At 39.0% G+C, this 26,923-nt stretch overlaps 1 protein-coding gene across 1 annotated transcript in view; it reads right to left on the reverse strand.

Annotated features, from left to right (window-relative positions):
* CNTN4 (contactin 4) overlaps positions 1-26,923 on the reverse strand; it is a 984,995-nt gene that overhangs the window by 70,826 nt on the left and 887,246 nt on the right. Inside the window, exon 14 of the mRNA XM_032650303.1 lies at positions 9,175-9,302. Within this exon, the coding sequence (XP_032506194.1) occupies positions 9,175-9,302 (128 nt within the window). The remainder of the gene's footprint in view (positions 1-9,174; positions 9,303-26,923) is intronic.

Consider the following 26,923-nt stretch of genomic DNA (forward strand, 5'->3'; position numbering starts at 1 on the left):
AATTATCTTGATGAACTATATCCAAGACAAAGAGAAGTCACTCATGTTGAGGACTGCTACTTAGAAGTATCCGTTATAGGAAAGCTGTACAGTAAAGACACTGTGTCATGCAAAATGGCATGCCTTTAACTCTGCTCTAGAGATAAAAATGAATTAGTAAGTACAATACTGCATGGGAATGTGGCCTGCTTACCATATAGTTCTCAATCACTAAAGCACTTCTTCCAGGAAAGGTCAAATATGATGCTTTCTGTTAGGATCCAAGGGTCTGACTCGAGAACTCTTCTTGCTTAAAATGAAATAGCAAACCAAAATTCCAAATAGACGCTAACTAGCTAAAAAAATTAAATCAGTCAAATTTAGAAATTCAGATGATGGGATGATGATCAAGAGCCCCCTGGGCACCTGTCAGAATTCTGCAGTTTGGAAGCCTGCTCAAGCATAATCTGGATATTTCTCCATTTTGTGGTTGCCTGCTAGAGATGTATTTTAAACCTACTGTACCTGCTGTAGTGGATTTGTCCTCTCTTTCCCTGCCTCTACTTACTTGCCCCTGTGTTTGACAGTATCTTCAGCTTCTCTCCAAAACACTGGGGTGGGGGTCGGGGGAAAGAGAATTGGATTTTAAAAGTGTTGTTAATGATGGAATTATTGTAAAAAGGTTAAAGATGTGTTCTCATTCCTGACCTTCACAGTGTTTTAATCTGAGACATGGGAGGAGATCAAAACAAATACAAGCACATTTTAAGGTTAGAGTGCAACTTCTCTGATAAATTAGTCCCTTTGTAGATCTCTAAATTGAATTAAAACACAGTGCTCCATCTATTTTGGACTAAACTGCTACATTTACATTAAAGGTACAGCACTCAAGTATTTTGATGTGAGATTCAGGACCTGGCACAGTTCATACGGAGTTCAGAATGGTTTTCTCTGCCTTTACCGTGCTTTACGGGGCAGATTTCTAAACTGTATTTCTCCACTTATGTTAATGTCCTTCTCGGAGACCTGGTGGTCTGGGTGCCCCTTTGCACACTTGTGTACTTCCCATTAACGCTAATGGGACTCAGAACCAAGCAATGGGAAATAAATGTTCTCTCAAACATCTTCTGACCTTACCCAAGCAACAGGATTAACCCTGTGAACAAATTAACCAGATACAGCTCATATTGCTTTGTCCCACCTCACCTGGAAGAATAATATAAGAATCAGAGGGCCTCTGTGGAGAAAGTGACTACAGCTGAATACCAGGAAGAACTCTGCTTTGAAACAAATGAATTCCCCCCACCATCAGGTGGGGAAACATCATAGTTTGACTTCACAGTTCCTGCCTACAGATCTCTGCCTTCCTCTTTTCATAGGCCACCGGGCTCTTCTGGTCCCATCCTTCCCACTCTCCCGTCTACTACAAAATCTCAGTTTTTAAAGTACTCATTTATACAGATGAATCTATTTGCAGGGCAGGAATAAAGGTGTAGATGTAGAGAACAGACATGTGGACACGGGGGGACGGGGAGGGTGGGACAAATTGGGAGATTAGGTTTCACATAAGTACACTACCATCTGTAAAATAGATAGCTACCGGGAACCTGCTATATAGCACAGGGAGCTCAGCTTGGTGCTCTGTGACCACCTAGATGGGTGGGATGGGGGTGGGAGGGAGGACAAAGAGGAAGCGGATATACGTATACATATATCTGATTCACTTCACTGTACAGCAGAAATTAACACAACATTGTAAAGAAATTATACGCAAATAAAAAAAAATAGAGTACTCATTTGCCTCATCAAAAACTAGTATTTTCCGAGTCCAATCCACCAGAGGGCAGACAGCAGAAGCAAGAAGAACTACAATCCTGCAGCCTGGGGAACAAAAAACACATTCACAGAAAGACAGACAAGATGAAAAGGCAGAGGGCTATGTACCAGACGAAGGAGCAAGATAAAACCCAAAAAAAACAACTAAATGAAGTGGCGATAGGCAACCTTCCAGAAAAATAATTCAGAATAATGATAGTGAAGATGATCCAGGACCTTAGAAAAAGAATGGAGGCAAAGATCGAGAAGATGCAAGAAATGTTAAACAAAGACCTAGAAGAATTAAAGAACAAACAGAGATGAACAATAAATACAATAAATGAAATGAAAACTACACTAAAAGGAATCAATGGCAGAATAACTGAGGCAGAAGAACGGACAAGTGACCTGGAAGACAGAATGGTGGAATTCACTACTGTGGAAGGGAATAAAGAATGAAAAGAAATGAGGACAGCCTAAGAGACCTCTTGGACAACATTAAACGCAACAATATTTGCATTATAGGGGTTCCAGAAGGAGAAGAGAGAGAGAAAGGACCCGAGAAAACATACGAAGAGATTATAGTCGAAAACTTCCCTAACATGGGAAAGGAAATAGCCACCCAAGTCCAGGAGGCGCAGAGAGTCCCATACAGGATAAACCCAAGGAGAAACACGCCAAGACACATAGTAATCAAATTGGCAAAAATTAAAGACAAAGAAAAATTATTGAAAGCAGCAAGGGAAAAATGACAAAAAACATAAAAGGGAACTCCCATAAGGTAAACAGTGGATTTCTCAGCAGAAACACTACAAGTCAGAAGGGAGTGGCATGACATATTTAAAGTGATGAAAGGGAAGAACCTACAACCAAGATTACTCTACCCAGCAAGGATCTCATTCAGATTCGATGGAGAAATCAAAAGCTTTACAGACAAGCATAAGCTGAGAGAATTCAGCACCACCAAACCAGCTCTACAACAAATGCTAAAAGAACTTCTCTAAGTGGGAAACACAAAAGAAGAAAAGGACCTACAAAACCAAACCCAAAACAATTAAGAAAATGGTCATAGGAAATACATATTGATAATTACCTTAAACATGAATGGATTAAATGCTCCAACCAAAAGACACAGGCTCGCTGAATGGATACAAAAACAGGACCCATATATATGCCACCTACAAGAGACCCACTTCAGACCTAGGGACACATACAGACTGAAAGTGAGGGGATGGAAAAAGATATTCCATGCAAATGGAAATCAAAAGAAAGCTGGAGTAGCAATACTCATATCAGATAAAATAGACTTTAATATAAGGAATGTTACAAGAGACAAGGAAGGACACTACATAATGAACAAGGGATCAATCCAAGAAGAAGATACAACAATTATAAATATATATGCACCCAACATAGGAGCACCTCAATACATAAAGCAACTGCTAACAGCTATAAAAGAGGAAATCCACAGTAACACAATAATAGTGGGGGACTTTAACACCTCACTTACACCAATGCACAGATCATCCAAACAGAAAGTTAATAAGGAAACACAAGCTTTAAAGGACACAATAGACCAGATAGATCTAGTTGATATTTATAGGACATTCCATCCAAAAACAGACTACACTTTCTGCTCAAGTGCGCACGGAACATTCTCCAGGATAGATCACATCTTGGGTCACAAATCAAGCCTCAGTAAATTTAAGAAAATTGAAATCATATCAAGCCTCTTTTCTGAGCACAATACTATGAGGTTAGAAATCAGTTACAGGGAAAAAAACGTAAAAAACACAAACACATGGAGGCTAAACAATACGTTACTAAATAACCAAGAGATCACTGAAGAAATCAAAGAGGAAACCAAAAAATACCTAGAGACAAATGACAATGAAAACACAACAAACCACAACCTATGGGAGGGAGCAAAAGCAGTTCTAAGAGGGAAGTTTATAGCAATACAATCCTACGTCAAGAAACAACAAACATCTCAAATAAACCATCTAACCTTACACATAAAACAATGAGAGAAAGAAGAACAAACAAAACCCAAGGTTAGTAGAAGGAAAGAAATCATAAAGATCGGAGCAGAAATAAATGAAATAGAAACAAAGAAAACAATAGCAAACATCAATAAAACTAAAAGCTGATTCTTTGGAAGAAAAATAACATTGATAAACCATCAGCCAGACTCTTCAAGAAAAAGAGGGAGAGGACTCAAATCATTAAAATTAGAAATGAAAAAGTAGAAGTTATAACAGACGCCGCATAAATACAAATCATCCTAAGGGACTACTACAAGCAACTCTATGCCAAAAAAATGGACGACCTGGAAGAAATGGACAAATTCTTAGAAAGGTATAACCTTCCAAGACTGAAACAAGAAGAAATAGAAAATATGAACAGACCAATCACAAGTAATGAAATTGAAACTGTGATTAAAAATCTTCCAACAAACAAAAGCCCAGGACCAGATGGCTTCACAGGTGAACTCTATCAAACATTTAGAGAAGAGCTAACACCCATCCTTCTCAAACTCTTGAAAACTAATTGCAGAGGAAGGAACACTCCCAAACTCATTCTATGAGGCTACCATCACCCTGATACCAAAACCAGACAAAGAAAATACAACAAAAGAAAATTACAGACCAATATCACTCATGAATATAGATGTAAAAATCCTCAACAAAATACTAGCAAACAGGGGCTTCCCAGTTGGCACAGTGGTTGAGAGTCTGCCTGCCGATGCAGGGGACACGGGTTCGTGCCCCGGTCTGGGAAGATCCCACATGCCGCGAAGCGGCTGGGCCCGTGAGCTATGGCCGCTGAGCCTGTGCATCCGGAGCCTGTGCTCCGCAACAGGAGAGGCCACAAGAGGGAGAGGCCCGCATACCACACACACAAAAAATACTAGCAAACAGAATCCAGCAACACATTAAAAGGATCATACACCATGACCAAGTGGGATTTATCCCAGGGATGCAAGGATTCTTCAGTACATGCAAATCAATCAGTGTGATACTCCATATTAACAAATTGAATGTGGTAAAGTTGCAGGATACAAAATTAATGCACAGAAATCTCTTGCATTCCTTCCAACAAACAAAAGCCCAGGACCAGATAGCTTCAAATAAACAATCTAACAAAATGCAAATCTCTTGCATTTTTCACTAATGATGAAAAATATGAGAGAGAGATTAAGGAAAGACTCCCATTTACCATTGCAACAAAAAGAATAAAATATCTAGGAATAAACCTACCTAGGGAGAAAAAAGACCTGTATGCAGAAAACTATAAGACACTGATGAAAGAAATTAATGATACAAACAGATGGAGAGATATACCATGCTCTTGGATTGGAAGAATCAATATTGTGAAAATGACTATACTACCCAAAGTGATCTACAGATTCAATGCAATCCCTATCAAATTACCAATGGCATTTTTTACGGAACTAGAACAAAAAAATCTTCAAATTTGTATGGAGACACAAAAGACCCCGAATAGCCAAAGCAGTCTTGAGGGAAAAAAATGAAGCTGGAGGAATCAAACTCCCTGACTTCAGACTATACTACAAAGCTACAGTAATCAAGACAATATGGTGCTGACACAAAAACAGAAATATAGATCAATGGAACAGGATAGAAAGCCCAGCGATAAACCCACGCACCTATGGTCATCTAATCTATGACAAAGGAGGCAAGGATATAAAATGGAGAAAAGACAGTCTCTTCAATAAGTGGTGCTGGGAAAATTGGACAGCTACATGTAAGAATGAAATTAGAACACTGCCTAACACCATACACAAAAATAAACTCAAAATGGATTAGAGACCTAAATGTAATACCGGACAGTATAAAAATCTTAGAGAAAAACATAGGAAGAACACTCTTTGACATAAATCACAGCAAGATCTTTTTTGATCCACCTCCTAGAGTAATGGAAATAAAAACAAAAATAAACGGGACCTAATGAAACTTCAAAGTTTTCGCACAGCAAAGGAAACTACAAACAAGATGAAAAGACAACCCTCCGAATGGGAGAAAATATTTGCAAACGAATCAACGGACACAGATTTAATCTCCAAAATATATAAACAGCTCATGCAGCTCAATATTAAAAAAAACAAACAACCCAATCCAAAAATGGGCAGAAGACCTAAACAGACATTTCTCCAAAGAAAACATACAGATGGCCAAGAAGCACATGAAAAGATGCTCAACATCACTAATTATTAGAGAAATGTAAATCAAAACTACAATGAGGTATCACCTCACACCAGTTAGAATGGGCATCATCAGAAAATCTACAAACGACAAATGCTGGAGATGGTGTGGAGAAAATGGAACCCTCTTGCACTGTTGGTGGGAATGTAAGTTGATACAGCCACTATGGAGAACAGTATGGAGGTTCCTTAAAAAACTAAAAATAGAATTACCGTATGATCCAGCAATCCCACTACTGGGCATATACCCACAGAAAACCATAATTCAAAAAGACACATGCACCCCAGTGTTCGTTGCAGCACTGTTTACAATAGTCAGCTCATGGAAGCAACCTAAATGCCCATCGACAGAGGAATGGATAAAGAAGATGTGATACATATATACAATGGAATGTTACTCAGCCATAAAAAGGAACGAAATTGGGTCATTTGTAGAGACGTGGATGGATCTACAGACTGTCATACAGAGTGAAGTAAGTCAGAAAGAGACAAACAAATATCATATATTAACGCATATATGTGGAACCCAGAAAAATTGTACAGATAAACAAGTTTGCAGGGCAGAAATTGAGACACAGATGTAGAGAACAAACGTATGGACACCAAGGGGGGGAAGTGGCAGTGGGGGTGGTGGTGGGATGAATTGGGAGACTGGGATTGACATATATATGCTAATTTGTATAAAATGGATAACTAATAAGAACCTGCTGTATAAAAGAATAAATTAAATTAAAAAAAAAGAAATTTGTGCAGATGTGAAGCAGATCACAGGAACAAAGAGGAAAAAAAAAACTAGCATTTTCCTAATATACACTGAAAGAAATAATTACTTAAATTAAAAAAACCAGTTTAACTCTGGATTGCCTAAAATAATCTGTTATATCATACATGTAGAATCACTGTTTACATTTTACTAGAAGGCAAAAAATGAAGTGTTAAGTTTCTTAACATAGAAAGAAGTTACTATGTCAGTAACATTTATATCCACCCAAGCAAGGAGGTGATCATTGTGCATTTCATCACTGGTGTCTCTCTAAGCTTTGTACCATAATTCACTACAAGAGGAGCAGCAGGGAACTCTATGCATGGTTAAGAATGTTTTTATCCTGGGGCTGGTGGTACTCCTGCCAGATGGACTCTGATGGGAAAGAGAGGACTTTCCTTCCTACCAACTATTTTGAGAGCTGAGGAAGTCAGTTTTATGAGAAGGATACTAACCAAACACAGGATATAACTTATTCCTACATGTGAAAATACCCCAGTTTCAACAATACATAGCAGCACATATATGACGTCTCTGCTCAGTTGTTCATAGTCTTTCACAGTCTCAGTCATGTCTTTGTGGCAGGCTCCCTTCTCTTTACTGATTCTCCTAATGGGTGGAAACTTCATGAATTTCCATTTCAATAAGATTTAGAAGGTATGTAGAGCCATTCTGTTAAAATACAAACAACAACAGCAAAGCAACTACTAGTATTTCCTAAGTGCCAAAAATCACGTTAAGCGGTTCACATGGATAATCTCAGTCATCAAAACAATCCGATGATGTCAGCACTGCTATTATCCCCACTCAGGTTAATTATGTCATCCAAGGTCACGGAGCCAGTAAGTGGGAGAAATAAGATTCAAAGCCAGATCTCTCTGAGTCTAAGCCCAGCCTCTTCATCACTACTGAAGACTTCTGCCTACTCTTCTATCTCCATAACTAGCAAATCATCTATAGTTAGGTGTCAGCTATGTCATTGATCAGCTCTGAAACCTTGCGGTTCCTCCTGGTCCTAGTTCATCACTAAGTTTCCTTTTGTAGCTGAGAAAGCTATACATTAGCAAAGATGTCTAGCTGAAATTTTGTTTTACAAGTCTTACTAACTTCTTTTTCCTCTGCCCTGTGAAACACAACGAACACATAGTCACATACCCACACTATTGCTCTGAGTGAATAGTAGGTTGAAATAGCTGGAGTCCATCCAAATACAGATTTACGTCTGACTCTTGAACTTACAGTTTTCTGTCTGCATAGACAAGTATGTTTATGATAAAAAGGCTTCTGTAAGTGGCAGTACTTTTCCAACTTCTAATGACTACGAAATACGTAATTAGGTAATTTTTAGTTTTCTTCTTTAAATTAAAATAGAGGCAAATATTCTTTTGGGGATATTTTAATTTGCCTTAGGTATTCTTACTTCACAGAGGGAGCTACAAATGGGCAAGAGGGAAATAATAAATATGCTATAACACATCTGTATCTATTATAGAGAAACAGGAAAAATGAGTAAGATTTCCTGGCACAGTAGAAAGAACCAGGGAAAATGCAGAATCAGGATTCCTGGGTTCACATCCCTCTTCTGCTACTGGTGACCCTGAGAAACCCACCAACCTAACCTTTATCTTCCTCAGTCAGATCATTGCCAAGATCCCTGACTCGGGGGCAAGATATAAAGTGATAGAAATGCAAATTAAATGTAAATTAAAATCTCATCTCTCATAATTCTTACTTGGTACTTTCAGCCCAGCCCATCAACCTGGTGTTGGAATAGACTTACATCCTGTGCCATGCCAAGAGCATAAAGGAGTTTCTGTCTCTACTATAAAGCACCCAGGCTAAGGGATGTGGAAAATTTTCTTTCTTTAAAACTGACAGGGTTGGCTGGGTGACTGAAGCAAAACACAGGGGTGGTCAAAGCCCTTTATTAGTATAATAATCCACATCCATACCTCTGAATAACCAAGGCAGCTCTTGTAAAAAATCGCCAATGTCATTGCTTAAACAATGTTAGCTAAAATTAGTATTTGAGTCATGGGTTTTTAATTTGTTAGCACAGAGTTCCTAGACATGAATTCCAAATCTATAGAGACTTGAAAGAAATTTAATTAAAGGATTGAAGATAACATTAGTTACAATACTATAATAGCTACAATGGCTGTAATTCTCAAAATTGTATTGGATGATCCTGAAATAAGATAGCTTTTCAATCATATGCATTACCAACAGTTCCCTAAGAATTATTAATCATATCATGTTTGCCATGATGAATTAATTTAGCAACACAGTGATATCTGTACATATTAATATGAAGGATGTCACTTCAATAGATTACATTATTTGAAATGAGGACACACATATTAATCTATATGTTCTCTGGGTTAGTAATTACCTTTTACTACCAGGTTTCCAGTACTGCTAGCAGTTCCAAAATGGTTAGTGGCTATGCAGGTATAACTTCCAGCATCTGATTTAGTCACATTGACGATTCTGAGGCTTCCATCTTCAGAAATGGTAATTCTGAAATCAAAGCAAATCAACCCAAAATAGTAAGTTTATCCCATATGACCAACTGGAAATTATTTCTGTCATTCTGTCCTTTTCAAACTATTAAATCATGGCTACATCACTTGACAGCTTCATCTTTAGGATATTCGTCTACATACACATGATTAGGATGCATGACTTAGTACTCTTAATACCTGCTAACATGGTCTCAACAGTCTATTGGAATAACTATTAGAAAAAGGAGACTTGTTGTAACCATTCTCTCTCTTTGACAGCTCTAACCACATTATGCAAAGAGAAGGCTTACTGTAGATCACCGTTAGTCTTAAAACTGCTAAAGAATAAGAAAAAATAAATCCCTTGATGGGCCACTTTATGCATTTTCATTGAAAGTTTTCTTCTAGATGAGCAGGCTTAAATTAAGTGAGTTATTATTAAGCATATTTCTTTCTGAAATATGTCAGACAATATACTTTTAAAAAGATGCAAAAACTGAACTTAAAAAATTAAAATATTCCACAACATGGTATGACTTTGGCAAAATAGCAAATGTAGATGGCACATCTCAGGGCCCACAATTAGGGACAAGTATCTACTACCAGGTGGGAAGGAAACACTTTCACTGACAGACACAAAACTGGAACAGGAAGGATTCGAGAGAACCCTGTTTTAAACTTGACTACAGCTGAAGGGAGAGATGCAAAGATGAATAAGACACACAGCATGGCTTCGAGGCTAGTTGGAGAAATAAGAAAGGTAAACAGATGGCCCATTCAATGCCTGTTGAATCTTCTTCACTGTATCTTTCAAATCTACCCACTTCTATCTCTTCTGCTCCCTGTTTTTCACCCAACCCTTCACGACAGCCTCTTAAATGATCTATTTCTACGCCTGCCCCTCAAATGCATTCTTCAGTCAGTGGCCAGGGGATCTTTTAAAATATAGATCAGACTATGTCACCCCCCAGGCTTAAAGATCCTTCTTTGGCTCTGAGTTGCACTTAGAAGAGATTCTTTCCTAGAACCTACAAAGCCTAAGGGATCTGGCCTTCGCCCTTCTCCCGCCTACTTTATTTCATCTTAATCTTTCTACCCTTCGGTGAACTCTAGTCACGCTGGCCTTCTGCAAGTCCTTAGAGTATCCGAACCCCTTTCCCACCTCAGGACCTTTCTGTTTGCTGTTCTGTCTGCCTTGATATCAGGGCATAGCTGTCACCTTCATACCCTCTCAGGACCTCAAGCTGTTCCTTATAGACTTTTCCTGACTCACATTTCTAAAGTGAATTTCCCTTTTCCTGTTATTCTCTTTTCCTTCAGCCACTTTATTTCCTCCCATTCAACACAATCAGAAGTTTTGTTTACTAGTTAACTGTCCTATCACATGGAATATCAGCTTCTCTGAGGGCAGGGACTGTGTTTGTTTGAGGACTCAATCTCCTGGATCTAGTACACAGGACCAACATGTAGTAGATGCCCTGTAAGCAACTGTTAAGTGACGGAGTGAATGAGTAAATAAATATCATAAAAGAAAAATCAATATTATGTTAAAGGAATTCAGAGTCACTGAACCACTTGGCACTAGTTCCAACCTTAACAGAGTCCTTTACAAAAGGACTAGGATGGGCACAGCTTTACTTAATAGAATTTTGGCTAAACATTTTAAAATCAAGGGAAGATTTAGATGCACTGGGTCGCAAATGCTGCATATACTTTTCTCAAAGGCTCTTAGGGATAGAGAAGTGACAGCCTTCCTGACAACCCATTCCAGGTTCTATGATTCAGGCTGATGAGACAGTATGAAGGTGTGAGAACTCTACAAAGGATGCTGGCATCAGAAGGATGGGTGTTCAAATTCCAGTTCTCTCAGCTCTAGCTGTGTGACTGGACGGAGGCGACTTTTTCAGTTTTAGCTTCCTCATCTATAGAATAGAGCTCGTAGTACCAATCTTCTAGGATGAGAGTAAAAACTTATGTAAGAGGGTCAGTGAGAGTCCTGGTATTTATTAGGTAGTAGTTCTCTTTTATCTTCAAAACTGTTCTCTTATTTAATCATTGGTATATATGGGGAAAATGGGACACCATGTGACAACCTGAAGGCAATTTACGAATTAACTGGGTCATCCCAAATCAATGTACAGGATACAGACAAGGAGGCCCTTTGTTCATTTACACCATAGATATACACATAACACTTGCTCAATAAAGAACGTATGATACCCCATTAGCCAAACAGCAGAATGTACTTACAAAAATAGAGTGGTGATGAAATCCTAATTACCTCAATACTCACAAAAATAGCTTTAAAGGAATTAATCATATTCCCATTTACAAAATAATCTGCTGGACACTGTGAAATGTTGGCATACGAGAACTCAATAAGGAAGGTGACATTTGTGTTTTCGACATGGAGTCTACTTCCACGAAGTAACATAGGCCTATGGTGTATTAAACGCTCTGAGGGGTGAGCTGACTCTTTCAAAGCACCAAATTTATACCATTTAAAATTCCCCAAACCTAAAAAGCCTGTATCACACTGCATACTGTATAATGCCAAAGGATATGAATAAGGAAACAAGCACAGGATTTGTCATCAGATGACCTGGGTCCTAGCCTTCACCCTGATACTTGCTAAGTGTATGACCTGTGGCCAAATGACTTACGCTCCAAGACAAAAAGGTTTCTCACTACTGACATTTTGGACCAGAGAAGTCTTTGTCCTGGGGAGGGTGTTTAACAGCATCTTTATCCTCTACCCACTGTACTCCAGTAGCTCTGCCCCTCCTCCCAAGTCGTGACAAACAAAAGTATCTCCCAAATGTTCCCTGGGGGCAAAATCACCCCAAGTTAAGAGCCACTGATCTACATTAGTCTTTATTTTTTAATGACACAGGATACTATGATGATTATCTTATACAATAGATAATATACGTGGAAGTTTCTATTAACTGTAAAGTGCTGTACACATGTTTTTCCCAGTGTCATTTCCATCCGTGCATCCCTAATTTTGGTGTTTCCATTGCACAAAAGGCACCTAACATATTATGGCTACTCAGCTATGGGACCCAGCTAGCTCTTCACAACCTCTCACAAGGCTCTTCTTTCCCTTTATGGAAATCCAGTTTCCTCAAAACTTCCCTATCCAATTTCCTACGGGTCTCATGAACTGAGAAAGGAAATTTACAAACTACTGTACTACCCATCTTCAAGATTTTAGTGGCTCACAGGGGTTTAGTGTTTTAATCTTCCCATTGTTTTTCACAAAGAGTTGAACAAAGAGCTAAGCCTCCAGTGCTAGAGTTCCAGACAATGGAGAAGATCAGTGAAGGAGAAAATTTGTAGAAGGATTTGTAATTTTTAGTAGCTGTCATTAAATCACATCGTACTTCTGTGGCCACTTACTCTTTCTAGGGATAATCCAATTGTGGGCACAATATGAAGTTGGGAGAACTGCTCTTTTGGGAAATTCAACCACTTCCTTACCTGAGCAGTGCGGTGTAGTGAATAAGGACATATGATCTGGAACTCAATTGTCTAGCCTCAAATCAGGCTTTTACCAGTTACGAGCTATGTGACTTTGGGTAAATTAATGTCTCCGTATGTAAATTTTTAAATTTGAGATACTGTAATAATAAAAGTAACTATAGGGCTTCCCTGGTGGCGCAGTGGTTGAGAGTCCGCCTGCTGATGCAGGGAACGCGGGTTCGTGCCCAGGTCCGGGAAGATCCCACATGCCGTGGAGCGGCTGAGCCCGTGAGCCACGGCCGCTGAGCCTGTGTGTCCAGAGCCTGTGCTCCACGGCGCGAGAGGCCACAACAGTGAGAGGACCCCATACCGCAAATAAATAAATAAATAAAAATAAAAGTAACTATATCCATAGGGTTGTTGTAGAGATGTGCAGTGCTGAGAACAGTGCATGGCACATAAAATGCACCACGTAAGTGCACTAGCCAAATGCTCTGTTAACTAAAGCTCTGTTCCCTCCTAGATCCATTGTTTCAAGCATTAATAAAGGCCTCTGTTAAGACTGAGACTACTCTGCAGTAGTTCTTCCCCTCTAAAGTCTGGCAACACACGATTATGCTTAAGGAACACACGGGTGACCACAAGTTGTCATGGAAGGGGATGAAAAACTGGACTCATGCACTTGTAGATATCTACTATCGACCTCCTGTATACCAGGCCTCTATAAATCAGGAGGATCTTAGATGGTTATATAACTAGAAATGATTCCACTGTGTTATATACCATAATGCACACATTTGTATAAATGTATAGAAAAAGCGGCATTACTTTTTCCAGTGGAGAAGCTGTTTCCTGTACTATCTAGAGTATAAAGATGGGCAAGGACGCAGGAGGTCTGGCCAATCAGGAGACCCTATTCTCCTCTCTGCAGTGATTGGTTTAGAAATAGGCAATTCACCAAAAATCAGGAGCTATTTGAGGAAACCGTCTTTCTGCTGAATTGTTAACTCTGGAGATGGGCGCCTAGAACCGTTGGCAGTCGTTTTGCCTGCAAAAGAAATAATGTCTTCAGGAAGCCAAACAAAGATAAATAGAGCCCAAGAGACAGAGAGAAAAGGAGAAGTCGAGACCTTACGACATCTTTGAACCCCTGTTTCCATCCATGCCTGAAGGCTGCAGTTTCCTTTGGATGCTCCAGTCATATGAGTCACCAATTTAAGATATTAGAAATTGGGTCCTAAGCCCTTATAACTGGACGAATCCAATCTCTTAAAGAAATTACCGAACTTGTTCAGGAGATGGTGGCAGTGAACGTGGAGAGAAGGGAACGGATTCTGCAGATGATTCTGTGATGTCACCTCCATAGAACTTGTTGCTAGAAGACCGATTAACTCCACTATGGAGGAATAACCATGGGGTTCTGAGTATGAAAAAACTGACATCAGCTTCTTCAAACCCAGCTATAACATATACCATTTATTTCTGCAAATAAAAGCTAACTATACAATGACCTATTGCTTTGAATCTGCTTTTTGGGAATTTGATGAGGGATGAATTAGCTGCAGAGCTAACATTTGGCCTTGGGGGCTAATTTGGATGAACTCAAGGAACTTCTGAAATGCACCTCAATACTAATATTTAGATACTTGCTTCCCTTCAATTTGGATCCTATACCAACTTAGAAAAAGTATTTTTCACCTAATACTACTGCATCCATTTTTGTTCTATGAATAAAGTGCCTAAATCCAGTTCAAGGACAGTTTCATTTTCATGTCTATTTCTTCATGAGGTTTCAAAGTTTCTACTTCATTTTTGTTTCCCTGTTTCAGACTACTGACTGACCTGTAGCTATTAGCTTGATATTGAACTCTGACTCCTCCTAATACTCACGCATAGTGATGGAGTTAGATAAAAAGAATTGAAAATGTAAATCTGTTTCTGGCTTAGAACAGAAAAGTTAACCTTGACCTACCTGCTCTTTTTAAAACATTGATAAGTATCAGAGAAAAGTCAAAGATGATAAATCAGCAAGCAGTAAAAATAAAAGTATGACATAGGACTTAACTTTCTCTACAAGAGAAGAGGTCATCTAATTCACAACATAATAAATTACCAATCACACAGAGAAGCAGTTGCTCCTCCACTGTCATTTGGAGACTTCAGATCCATAGTGGCTGGGAGCATATTTGGAATTATGAGACAAATTGAATCTCTCTTTCTCAGTATGAGGCTCTGGGTTACAGCCATTGAAGAGCTGACCTTGTCAGTCCTATAAATCTAACCCTGTCTGGGGACATTGGACCTTTAAACATGCTGATCTTTTCTTTTTGGGGGCTTTAGTAACAGAGGACAAAAACTGCCAACTCCACAATATCCTGTCACCCTACAGAGGAGGGTTATTCTAAAATGGCGACCTATGATGTTCTGGGTAATTCTCCACGGAAGCCCAGTTGCTGATGACAGAGGCAGCATGTCTTCGCCTGCCTCTGAGTCATAAGGCAACACTTCCCTTATAAGTAAATCCCTTTAAAGTGCAGCTTAGAAAATCACTTCTCCCCTTCTGCAAAGGGAGGAATTATGGATTGATAATTTCCTTTCAACAGACAATGGAAGTATCAAACTGTTAAGTTAAATTTAATATTATCTTTAATATTGTTAGATCATGACTCACTTAAAATTTTACGTAATTAAAAAAAAAAAAAAAAACCTCAAAGGGTCACAACAGGTTGCCCCTTTCTTTTATACATGATGAGCTCCAGAAAACACGTTTGGAAGTTGAAAGCCTGAATGTCAAAGAATCGGTTTACACGTTATACTGGGAGTGAACACTGGCGGAAGGTTGTGGGGAAGGAATAGTTAGGGAATTTGGGATTGACACGTACACACTGCCGCATGGATAACCAACAGGGACCTACTGTATAGCACAGGGAACTCTGCTCAATGTTATGTGGCAGCCTGGATGGGAGGGCACTCTGGGGGAGAATGGATCCCTGTGTATGTATGGCTGAGGCCCTTTGCTGTGCACCTGAAACTATCACAACATTGTTAATTGGTTATACTCCAATATACAATAAAAAGTTAAAAAAAATTAAACAAACGGAAAAACTTCAAACACGGTCAACAGAAGCACTGCTACGTCTCAGCTCAAGCAAACTGACGGGATGGTGGGGTGCTGTCACAGGACCCCTGATCCCAGGAACCACAGGTGATGCCCTAGAATGAGGAACTGCCTAGCCATACATGCGTTTGCTTCATTCTGCAACAGAATTTTCTTTTAAAACAAATAATTGGGAGAGTTCATGTAAAAACTCATTCCTGGCTAATTTTCGCAAATGGGAAGATGGGGTAGTCCTGCAACACTTCCCCTCAGGGCACCAGTGGGCTAGAGGAAAGGAGGGGGAAACTCCTTTAAGCAGCTGGTGGGCTTTGTAGCTCCCACCATCCCTGGCTTGAACAGCTCATTAATGTCTCTATCTCACTCCTGTGGCCTTTTGAAATTACTTTAAACCTTCGTGATGTGCTGAGTTCATGGGATAGGGCTTGGGGGTAGCCTTTAGGTTTAAGGCCACACTTGCTTCCCTCTTGGACTCTCCCCACCCCAGACATCCCACACAGAACAGAGCAGTGGAATTCGAGGAGAAATTGGGCTTTGTATTCATTTCCTAGAACTGCCATAGCAAAGTATCATGAACCGGGTGGCTTAAACCAAGAGGAATTTCTTGTCCCACAGTTCTGGAGAGCAGGATTTTGAAATGAAGGCACTGGCAGAGCTGGTTCCTTTTGGAGGCTCTGAAGGAGAGTCCTTCTTGCCTCTCTTAGCTTCTGGTGACAGTCAACCATCCTTGGTGCTCCTTGGCTTACCGATGCATCACTCCAATCTCTGACTCCATCCTCACAGGTAGTTCTTACTGTGTGTCTTCCCACGTCGTCTTCCCTCTGTGCATGTGTCTGTACCCAAATCTCCCTCTTCTTACAAGGACCCCAGTCATTGGTTTAGGGTCCATCCTAATCTTGTATGACTTCATTTGAACTTCAGGTAGATATGAAACTTACAGGACATTCTTCAACCAATTGTAAGTGTTAAGAATGGAAACCCACCAGAATTATTGGTCTAGGTTGAGCAAGCAGCTTCAGTGCCTACTTTGCAGCCATCAGAGGATAAGGAGAAGGGGTGATGTGGGGGGCAGAACCATCACACGTGGTGTCCCCAGTGCATCCACTTCCCTTCTCCATGGGCCTGGCCCTTTTCCTCAAGAGTAGCTAAAAGAGACTTGAAATTATTGCTCTTTAGGTGGTAATAAACTAATAATCACATGTGGTGGACATATATACACTACCAAATGTCAAATAGATAGCTAGTGGGAGGAAGCCGCATAGCACAGGGAGATCAGCTCAGTGCTTTGTGACCACCTAGAGGGGTGGGACAGGGAGGGTGGGAAGGAGATGCAAGAGGGAAGGGATATGGGGATATATGTAAACATATAGCTGACTCAATTTGTTATACAGCAGAAGCTAACATACCATTGTAAAGCAATTATACTCCAATAAAGATGTTAAAAAAAAATCACATGCAGAGTCTGAAGGACAGTTTGATGTGGTAATGGATAATGTGTAGAAGGGTAAAAGTCCAAGAGGAAAACAAGGATTAAGGCCTACCTCCAATTTCAATTTTTTCTTTAATTAACCCAGTTTATTTGTTGGAATCAAGTAGAACTTCCATTTTATCTGTTCTTTGTTGTCTAGACGATTAATTAGTATTTATTTTGATGTTAAAATTATGGTCAAAATTGGGTAGAGGAGATCTCTACCAAACGGTGACCTACGGTTTTCTAAATAGTTCTGCATAGAAGCCAAATTGCTGGAGAGCAGCCGTATCTTTACTTGTCCTTGAGGCAATAGAAATACAAAATAGTTTTAGAATATGACACCCATGAAGTAGTCAAAATTCTGAAGGAGTGGAGAGGTGGTAAGGAAGAGACAAAGATTTGTCTTTTCAACCTATCAACTAGAGAATCAGCCTGTGACCAACAGACCTGAAGACCTATGTACTCAGAGCTATCCCTGGCTTTGTGCCAGCTGAGAAATAGGAAAAGCCTGGCAGGTTAACTGGCATTGGTATGCTGTAGACATCAGCAAAATACACCAAAACACTGCTCTGAAGATAAAAAAATAGGACTTGTTTGGGTTTGAATTTGGCTATCTATTTTCGTAAAATTCAAGATATTTTAATTTTTGTGATGGTTAATTTTATGTGTCAGCTTGACTGGGCTAAGGGATGCTCAGATAGCTAGTAAAACATTATTTCTGAGTGTGTCTGGGAGGGTGTCTCTGGAAGAGATTAGCATTTGAGTTGGTGGAGAGAGTACAGATTGCCATTGCCAACACGGACGGTCATCGTCCGATCTTTAGAAGGCCCGATAGAATAAAAAAGCTGAGGAAGGGAGAATTCGTTCTCTCTTTGAACTGAGACACCCATCTTCTCCTGACCTTGGATGTCTGTGCTCCTGATTCTTGGACCTTTAGGCTTGGACTGGGACGTATGCCTACTCTCAGGCTTTGGAACTCTGAATGACACCACCAGCTTTCCTGCTTCTCCAGCTTGCAAACGGCAGACCGTGTGACCTCCTGCCTCCATAAATGTGTGAGCCCACTTCTATAATAAACCTTCTCCTATATATCCTATTGGTTCAGCTTTTCTGAAGAATGCTGGCTACTACAACTTTTAACTGGAATTTGCATGAGTTTATATACTTAATTTCAAAAGATACATGGAAATGCTCAGCCTGATTGGGGAGAATGAATTATCCTGGTTTATGAAAGAAAGACTGTTTCGTAGTAATGCTCAATTTATAAAGAGTCAACTGAGAGCTCTAGAAGATGGCTTTCCTCCCCATCTTAAGAATAAAGGATGTTTTGGATGACTAATTTAAGCGAAGGTCAGTGGGAAGAAACTTACTCTAAGGGTGGTTTCAGGCCAGCCTGTCATTGATCTTTCTGTGTAATGTCCAAGGCAGCAATAGACATCTATTGAACAGACACCCTGCTGATAAAGTTCCCTTAGAGATAATTTGCTTTCTGTCCTCAGATTCGAATTTAATAAACCAGTGAGCAACCTGTGTGTTTCTGCCTGCAGGACAATTGGCAGTTCAGAGCTACTGCCCTTGCCTGCAGCACTGCTGGAAAAAGAAAATAAACTCATGTTTGTTTAACCTGGTTTGATCCGGCTTTAATCTTCTCTGAACAACAGTTTTAAAAGATTCATAAAATAACCTGGAAGGATCTATCTGCCCAGGGCAAGAAGAGTATTTAATATTGTAAAGTTCATTTTAATGATTCTTTATGACATGGTGTGTGGATAAACGTAGGAAATACATTTCTTGGGCAGGTAAAACTTTGTAATTTTCTGTATTACAAATAACACTAAAAATACCATGTTTGGGGGAGAAGAAATAAAATACAGGACATGGTTTTGTCTAAAATTTGCTTCTTAAATTGCTACCTTTCATTCAGGTAGTACTTCTCTGTGTCTCTATTAATATAAGACTTAGAATTCCTTTTCTCCAGTTTCTTATGACCTGAGATAATTTCAAATAAATTTACAAGGCATTGGGAAGATAAATGAGGTGGGGACAGGAAGGTAACATAATATTCTATTTTCTGTACCTGTATGTATTTTAATTAAAGCAAGAAAATGAGAAAAAAAACTTATTATTAAGCTACAGGCAGGAAGTTTTATGTAACAACCTCTTAGGACACTAGGATAGTTTAATAACCAAGTGCAGCTGTCTTTAGAAATCATTAGAAATAAAGAAGACATGCACAGAAATGGACCAAAAGACCCAGAGGAATAGCTGTAAATATACTCAGTTGAGCGTTGGGCAGGGCAAGGTGTGAGAGAGCTTGTTAAGCACCTACAGTGTACTACTGGATGCTGTTGAGTGCTTGCACTTATCACATTTAATCTACACAACAATCCTGAGAAGCGTTATTATTCCAATTTTTCTGTTGAGAAAAATGAAATCCAGAGAAGTGACTGAAAATGTCCAAGTTTAGTTAAGAAGCGATGGAGTATAGTTTCTAACTCAGATCTCACTACAAAGCCTGTACTCTTTCTACCAAGCCATCCTGCAGGGCTGGAGGGCCCAGGAAAGAAACGAAACAAGAAGCAGAAGAACATTATAACCACGTGTGAGAGGTTTCCCTTAAATTTGCCATTAGATCTTTGATTATAATTAAATACATTTTTTTGGCTTTTGCATTTTACTTGTTGAAACTGCTTTTTCTAATATTGAGAAATGTGTGTTCACACTACTGTCTCAAAGCAGAAGCAAAAGAAAAGAATGTATAAAAACACAGCAAGGTTGTAATCACAGAAGGTTCCTTTACTGGGAAGTGACTAAAATGCCTGGAAGACAATGTTAATTATTAATTAGAAAGGGAGAGTCACTACATAGATTACATAATTTAGTAAGGAGAAGAGGCTTCTACTGCACAAACAGCTATACTGGCTATGCTGGAGAAAAAAATGTTTTAATTTGATTATGTAACCAACTTTCAACCCTTTGGGAATTGCAGGATCAAGGTTTATGTGCTTCAACCGCTCAACCCAGGACTTTATAACACTGCTAAGAGAGAAAATCAAAGTGGAGTCTCCTAGTTCCTGCAATATCACGATAGAACCGCACTATCAGGGCCCAGCAACAATTCCGTAAGTCCCCCCTGCCCTGCACACGAATGGCACCTATCAGTTTTTGCCTTCTACAAAAGAACATAAACTCCTAACTGTATCACCATAATGGTCGTACAATCTAAACTTTCCCAAACTCCCCAGCATGCTCCCAGTTTCTGTCATATTCATGTACTACCAGATGGCTTGAATCCTTGCTCCAATATTTATTAGACACATGACTTGGGAAAGTTTCTTAGCCTCTCCGGGCTCCAGTTTGCCATCTCTAAAATAAAAATAACAGCACCTCCATTTCACAGGGTTTGTGAGAAGGTTAAATGTAAAAATACCCATGAAACATTTATAACTGTGGTGGTGCATAGTAAATACCTAATAAATGTTAGCTGCAATGATCATTTTTACTATTATTATTTTCCGCATCATTATCAAAATTAATAGTCACAATATTTTCTTTAAATGGCTCAAAGTTTAAAATTAAAGTAACTAAATAAAGGAAACCAGTATCACTTGTCATAAATAGATGCTAAAGATAAAAATAAATATGATAAAAACATACTTAAGATATCACATTCTAGCTGGGTGTGCTTATCTGCCAGGATACTGAGCTGACAGCCTGCTTTTTCTTTGGTAAAAGAGGTATTAATCAGAATTTCAAAAGCGTTCAGACACAGTAGGACCAGACTGACTTTCTCCCTGGTGGACTCAGGAAAGACAGAGAACTACATGGTTCACTGGCATTCAATGTCTGTATACTGTGTACCGTCCTTGGAGAGGCGCAAGTCTCATACTTTGTGAAACACACATCTATTTCAACCATGTTCCCAGGATCAAGCTCCTTTTACAATATTATGACCAAGTGGGCCATCAACCTGTGTTGGGCAGGTCCCATTATGGCAAATTCATGACACTGCAAGGTTGTCCAATCTACTCACATGGCATTTGTCATATACTGCCTCAATATCCCATCACCCCACCTACCCAAAGAATTTCCAGAAATCAGGGCCCAGGTCTTACACTTCTTTCTGTCATCTTATTATTTTATATACTCCTTTACGTACAAAGAGGTACACAGTAAATATATCGATAATTGGATGAAAATTCAGTCTTGAGAACTGTAGAGATACTAGTGACACCTCCTTGGATGAAAACCTTGATTTCTAACCTTTTTTGGTGGGTGGAAGTCAGAGATCTCTTTAAGAATAGAAAACAAATTATAACATTCTCCCTCCCCCCCAAATGCAACAATGTACATTGTTTTTGAAAGTGCATAAGCCTCCTAAAGCTCCCCCTGACCCATGGCACACGGCTAAAGAGAAATCATTGCCCTGGAGTAAATAGAGATGCCATAAAAATTTTAGTCATGAAAATGTGTAAACTGTATTACTGTTTTCTAAGAAGCTCAGTAAAAAGACTCTACATGCTGAAATTAATATTGGGTATTTTCTTTTCCAGGGGAATCATTTGTATGTGCCCTGTACCTGCAAGTCTATTTTGCACTGGAGAAACTTCCACGATCAACCCGAGTCCTTGCCCCAATCTTCTTTTCTCTCAACAAATACTCAACCAAGTGTCATGTGAAAAATGTACACAGGAATCTCTTGGTTATACTATTTTTTCCTCCCTGGCTAGAAAAGAAAGTGATTTCTTTTCAAGGAAAAGTCTTCACTCTTTTCGGACAAACCACCGAAAAAGAACTGTGAAGTCACATAGGTAATGGGTTCCAATAAATAATTCTCATGATGACAGAACATTTAAGGAATTGATATATGGGTCCGCCTCTACTTAATAGCCAAAGTCTGCAAGGACCTTTCCCTAATTCCAAGGGGAAGCTGATGACAGAAGAGGTGAAGAGCTTAAGAAAGAAGCTTAAGAAAGAAGCAGGAAGCTCTTATAATTAAAGGTGTCTTGGGGACAGACAGAAGATAGTAATTTAGATATGTCAGTGATAAGGGGAGTTCAATAAGGACGTTGCCGGGGCGGGTTTTGAAGAGAAAAGATCATCGTGGATCTGACTTACTTAAAGTGAAGGACAGGATAACATCTGAACATATTTGTACTGTATATATGTACAAAAGAGTTTTCTGGCAAATCTTCCTCTAATAATCAGCACACCACATTTCTTGGAAAATCTGGTAAATGGGGCTTTTGCATAAATGTTAAACTTGAATGATGAAAGGAATATAGTAGCCCTGAAAATACTGATAATCTCAAGCAACAAACCAAATGTGCTACCATTCTTTTTCAAAGAATTCACAGTAGTGAATTATTCAAATTGGATATCTCTAATCATTAAAAAATCAGACTGGCTGATATGAGCCCCAATACTCTTGAAATCCTGCTTAATACCTCTTTTGCCAAAGAAAAAGCAGGCTGTCATCCTGGCAGATAAGCACACCCAGCCAGAATGTGATATCTTAGGTATGTTTTTATCATATTTATTTTTATGTTTAGCATCTATGCTTTTTTGCTTTGCTTTGCTTATGTGTCCAACATCTCAGCGATGCAGAATTGTTAGACATGTTTGCCTTGGGGAGATGATAAGATTCAGATAAAGAACTTACTAGAAGCTTTTTCTTGATTGTGTGCCTGGGAGTGAATAAATCAGTGGGTGTGTGTATGTGTGTGTACATCTATGAGTTCGGTCCAAAAATAAGGAGCAGAATGTGCTTAATATTTACGAGTTAGAATGATATATGGGAAAACTGATGTGAATAGTAAATTCATTTGTAAAAATGAAGTAACCTGAATAACAACTGATTTAGGATATTCGCTTTGTAGCAGTCAAATAGCAGAGTGAAACAAAGTTGAAAAGGGTATAAAACGTCAGGAGGTCTGTATAATTAATCAGCAATCCTACAAAGTATGCCATAAATTAGAGCTACAATTACACTACTGTGCTTGGAAAATAAGAAACTGGACTTTTTATATAAGCACTCAGACTTAATTTTAAAAATCTATCTCTAGCATAACGTAAAGTGCACTTTAGGAAATGTGGCTAAAATAGTTGATGCTTCCATCGCTGCTATTTACAACCTAATCTGCAAGTTTTTACAGCATCTTAATAGTTATATTGCAGTTAAGAAAGAAATAGGGTTGCCATTTTTGAAGGTCCTCTCAAGAAATAAAACTTTAAAAGGCACTGGAAGATAAAGCTTCTCTGGATGCTAAAATTTACTACGAACAATTTTCCTTTTTTTGAAATTAAGTATAAAATTTACATTTAAAATATAAGTTGTATCTTTGCAATTTTCAACTTCATTTCTTTCTACAGACAATATACTCCAAGGTATTCATTGTACTAAATTATTTATTCCAAACATTCCAGAATTTTGCATTGTTTTTACGTTACGGGTAAAGATTTGTATAGTTTGGAAGAAAAATGTTTGCTGAGTATAAATTACAACACGCGTGGGGTTCCTTGCCAGCTTATGTTATACCACTGAAATGATTCCAGGTCATTCACTAGGGTCACTTTTCTGAGAAAAGGGCATTAAGGGAGGCCCTACACAGGGGAAGAGTCTGTTTTTGACTTTCTACACACATCCAGCCATTCTCTATCATTTGCCCATGTAGCCTCTCAGAATAAGCCCTAAATTATCAGCTTTTAAGTATACTAGTCATCTTCCTAATTTTGGTAGCCTTCTCAAGCAATAAAATAAGGAAACACAGAGTCCTTCATTCTTGGTCTGCTCTATGTTTTAGCCTAAATATAATCAGGCCACAGATATTTCCTGAGCAATTGTTACATAAAAGGCACTGTGATAACCACTACAGGGGATTCAAAAGGAAAGAAGCAGCATTTCTCAGTTCAACAAGTTCTCCTGTGGAGTGGACATCTACTGTATTGCCTGCCTAGAATCCATTCCAGTTTGTCTAGTAATATTAATAACCCCTATTTTCCTTTGGGGATCCATGTCTCCCTATTCTCAGGCCACAGAGCTTGGTGGTTATAACACCATCCTCTGAGTACCAGGTTGTTCATGTGACTCAGGCATGGCCAATGAGAGTATCCCATGCTCTTGGTTAAGGACTGGTTCACGGGTAGGCATGTGACTTACTCTAGGCCAATCAGGGTAAATGAGTGTTATCCTAAGACACTTACTAAAACAAATGGAAAAGAGGTAAGCATTTCCTACTGGAGTTACTAAAACGGAAGATGATCTGCCAAGGGTCACCTCTAATTCATATCGGGGAATAGCTTGCCTGAGAAAGAAACCAAGAGAAATCATGTCTTGAAGATATTCCTCTAGCACAGAGACCAAACTCTGGAGTTTTCAGGTACGTGCACCAGTAAACTCTGAAGGGTGATGAAAATATTCCAAAACACGATTACGGTGATACTTGCAAAACAGCAAATTTAATAAACCTCGTTGAATTTTACACTTAAGATGGGTGAATTTTATGCTATGTAAATTACACCTCCATAAAGTTAAAAATCCATTGTGTGCCAGTTTGAGTTGGGTTTCTGTTATCTGCAATCCAAGGAGTTGGGACAAATACACAGTCTTACTGGCGAGAGTGTGGACAGAGGAAATATTTGTATGGCGAGAGATGACGCGTCAAATGGTGAAACACCAGAAGGGGTCATTATGGGTGCTTAGGCTGATTATAACTGTCCACTTCCTTATCTACCTCCTCACCAGACTCTGAGCTCATGAAATATAGTTCTTTTCCTCTCTCTGCTCAAAACCTAGTGCAGGGATGACTCAGAGACACTATAAACATGTTTGTTCTGTGGTAGTGGCAGTGGAGCTGCTGGGAAGCTGTTCTTGTGAGAAATAGCTTGTGGAAAGAGAGTGAATTCAAAATGACCTTGATTGTATGACACACAAGAGGAAGTGTTTGGCTTTCCTTTTGGTACCTCATCAGAAAATGCTTTTCTGCCTTAAAACAAAATCAGTCAAAGTTTGTCGTTAGTTCTATGTCTGTTTCCCAGAAAATTCAGGCAAAGATTATTTGACACAAAGAAGTCTGAACTGGGCAAATTCCCTGGATAACTGCTAAAATTTTCACCTTGCTTTGTCTACCTGGGGACAGAGTTCTTTGGAGGGATTATATAACCTAATACATTTAGGTTGGCCCCTCCACATTTTTTCTCAGCACTGAAGCATTTCTTTAGCTGTTTAGGAACACATTCCAAAGTATGAAATGATACATTCAGATATTTGTCTTACTTTGGAGGAAGGAGGAGAAAAAAAAACATATTGTAATCAACTTCCAAGACGCTTAGAAAGTGATTTTCTTGTGAGAAAAAATACATACATGCCCACAGATTCCCTACTCAGTTCAGCTGCTGACAAACATTTTTGGAACTGTTCTTGAGATTCATGCAGAAAAACAGCAAACACAATCTCAGCTTATTTGTTCCAGCTGATAACATCTGAAGAGAAGCCCAAAGGCATGGCCTTTTGAGATAAGGCAGACTTCCCCAACTTCCAACTGAAAACGTGCATGGTTCAAGGACAGATGACGGACTCTGCTTTTAAAAGGGGGCACAACTTTGTAACTTTTATTTGAAGGTAAATCTCATCAAAATCGTTGTCATGGTTTTTCATAAACTTCTCTGAAGCAGGTATGTAGAAAACAAAATGGCTTTCCTCCCAAACTTAGCCTTTTAGAATGTGTCCATGTACATACAAAGTCTGACTGAATTCACCACTCACTTACTGACTTACCACGGGCATGTGTCCAATTTCCTTTTCCGAAAAATGATGGGGTTTGATTTAGTGTTTTCTGGCTTGAAACATTCATAATCGTGTTGCCAGTCAATAAAAAGCTTCAGACACTTTAGCGAAAGGAAAAGCGATTTGGCTGATTGAAACAATCTGCCTATGTAGAGGACATAATGTCTTTTGTTTTGCACATTTTAAACTAAATTCAAAATATCAGTTGTTTTTAGGAAAGCCATCCAAAAACCATGTCCAACTTGGATTTATACCAGCTGTTAATGATAAGAAAATAAAGTGAACTGGAAATTTGTACTTTCCAAATAATGAAGGGCCAACATTTTTTAAAATTGTGTATATTACTGGTTTAATTCTTCTTTCCTTTGTTTCCTCTCTCTTTTCTATCTTACATTCATTCAATGTCTTTGAGTGCTTACCAATCATGGTAGGTTCTTGGGCAATAAATTTGAATGGGAAATAGTCCCTGCCTTCAAGCAACTCACAGTCTGGCTAAAAAAGAAAATCTCACCACCATCACCATCAAAAAATAAGAGATTAGACAATGTGGTTTCTTTCCTGAAGGGATAGATATATATTTGTAGGATATACTGAGAACATTTGGCAGAGGTGCTGAGAGGGAATGAATTGTGAAAGTTCTTTCATGGAGATAAACTGATTTTTAAAGGATATGTAGGAATTAGATACGTACATGGAAAGGACAGTATGTGATAACAGAACCTCATTGTCAGGCATTAACTTGAGGAAGAAAGGAGGCTGGAGGACTCAGCAAGGGACCAGATCACAAAGAACCTGTATGTC

This window comes from Phocoena sinus, chromosome 11, assembly GCF_008692025.1.
Source record: "Phocoena sinus isolate mPhoSin1 chromosome 11, mPhoSin1.pri, whole genome shotgun sequence".
Lineage (NCBI taxonomy): Eukaryota > Metazoa > Chordata > Mammalia > Artiodactyla > Phocoenidae > Phocoena > Phocoena sinus.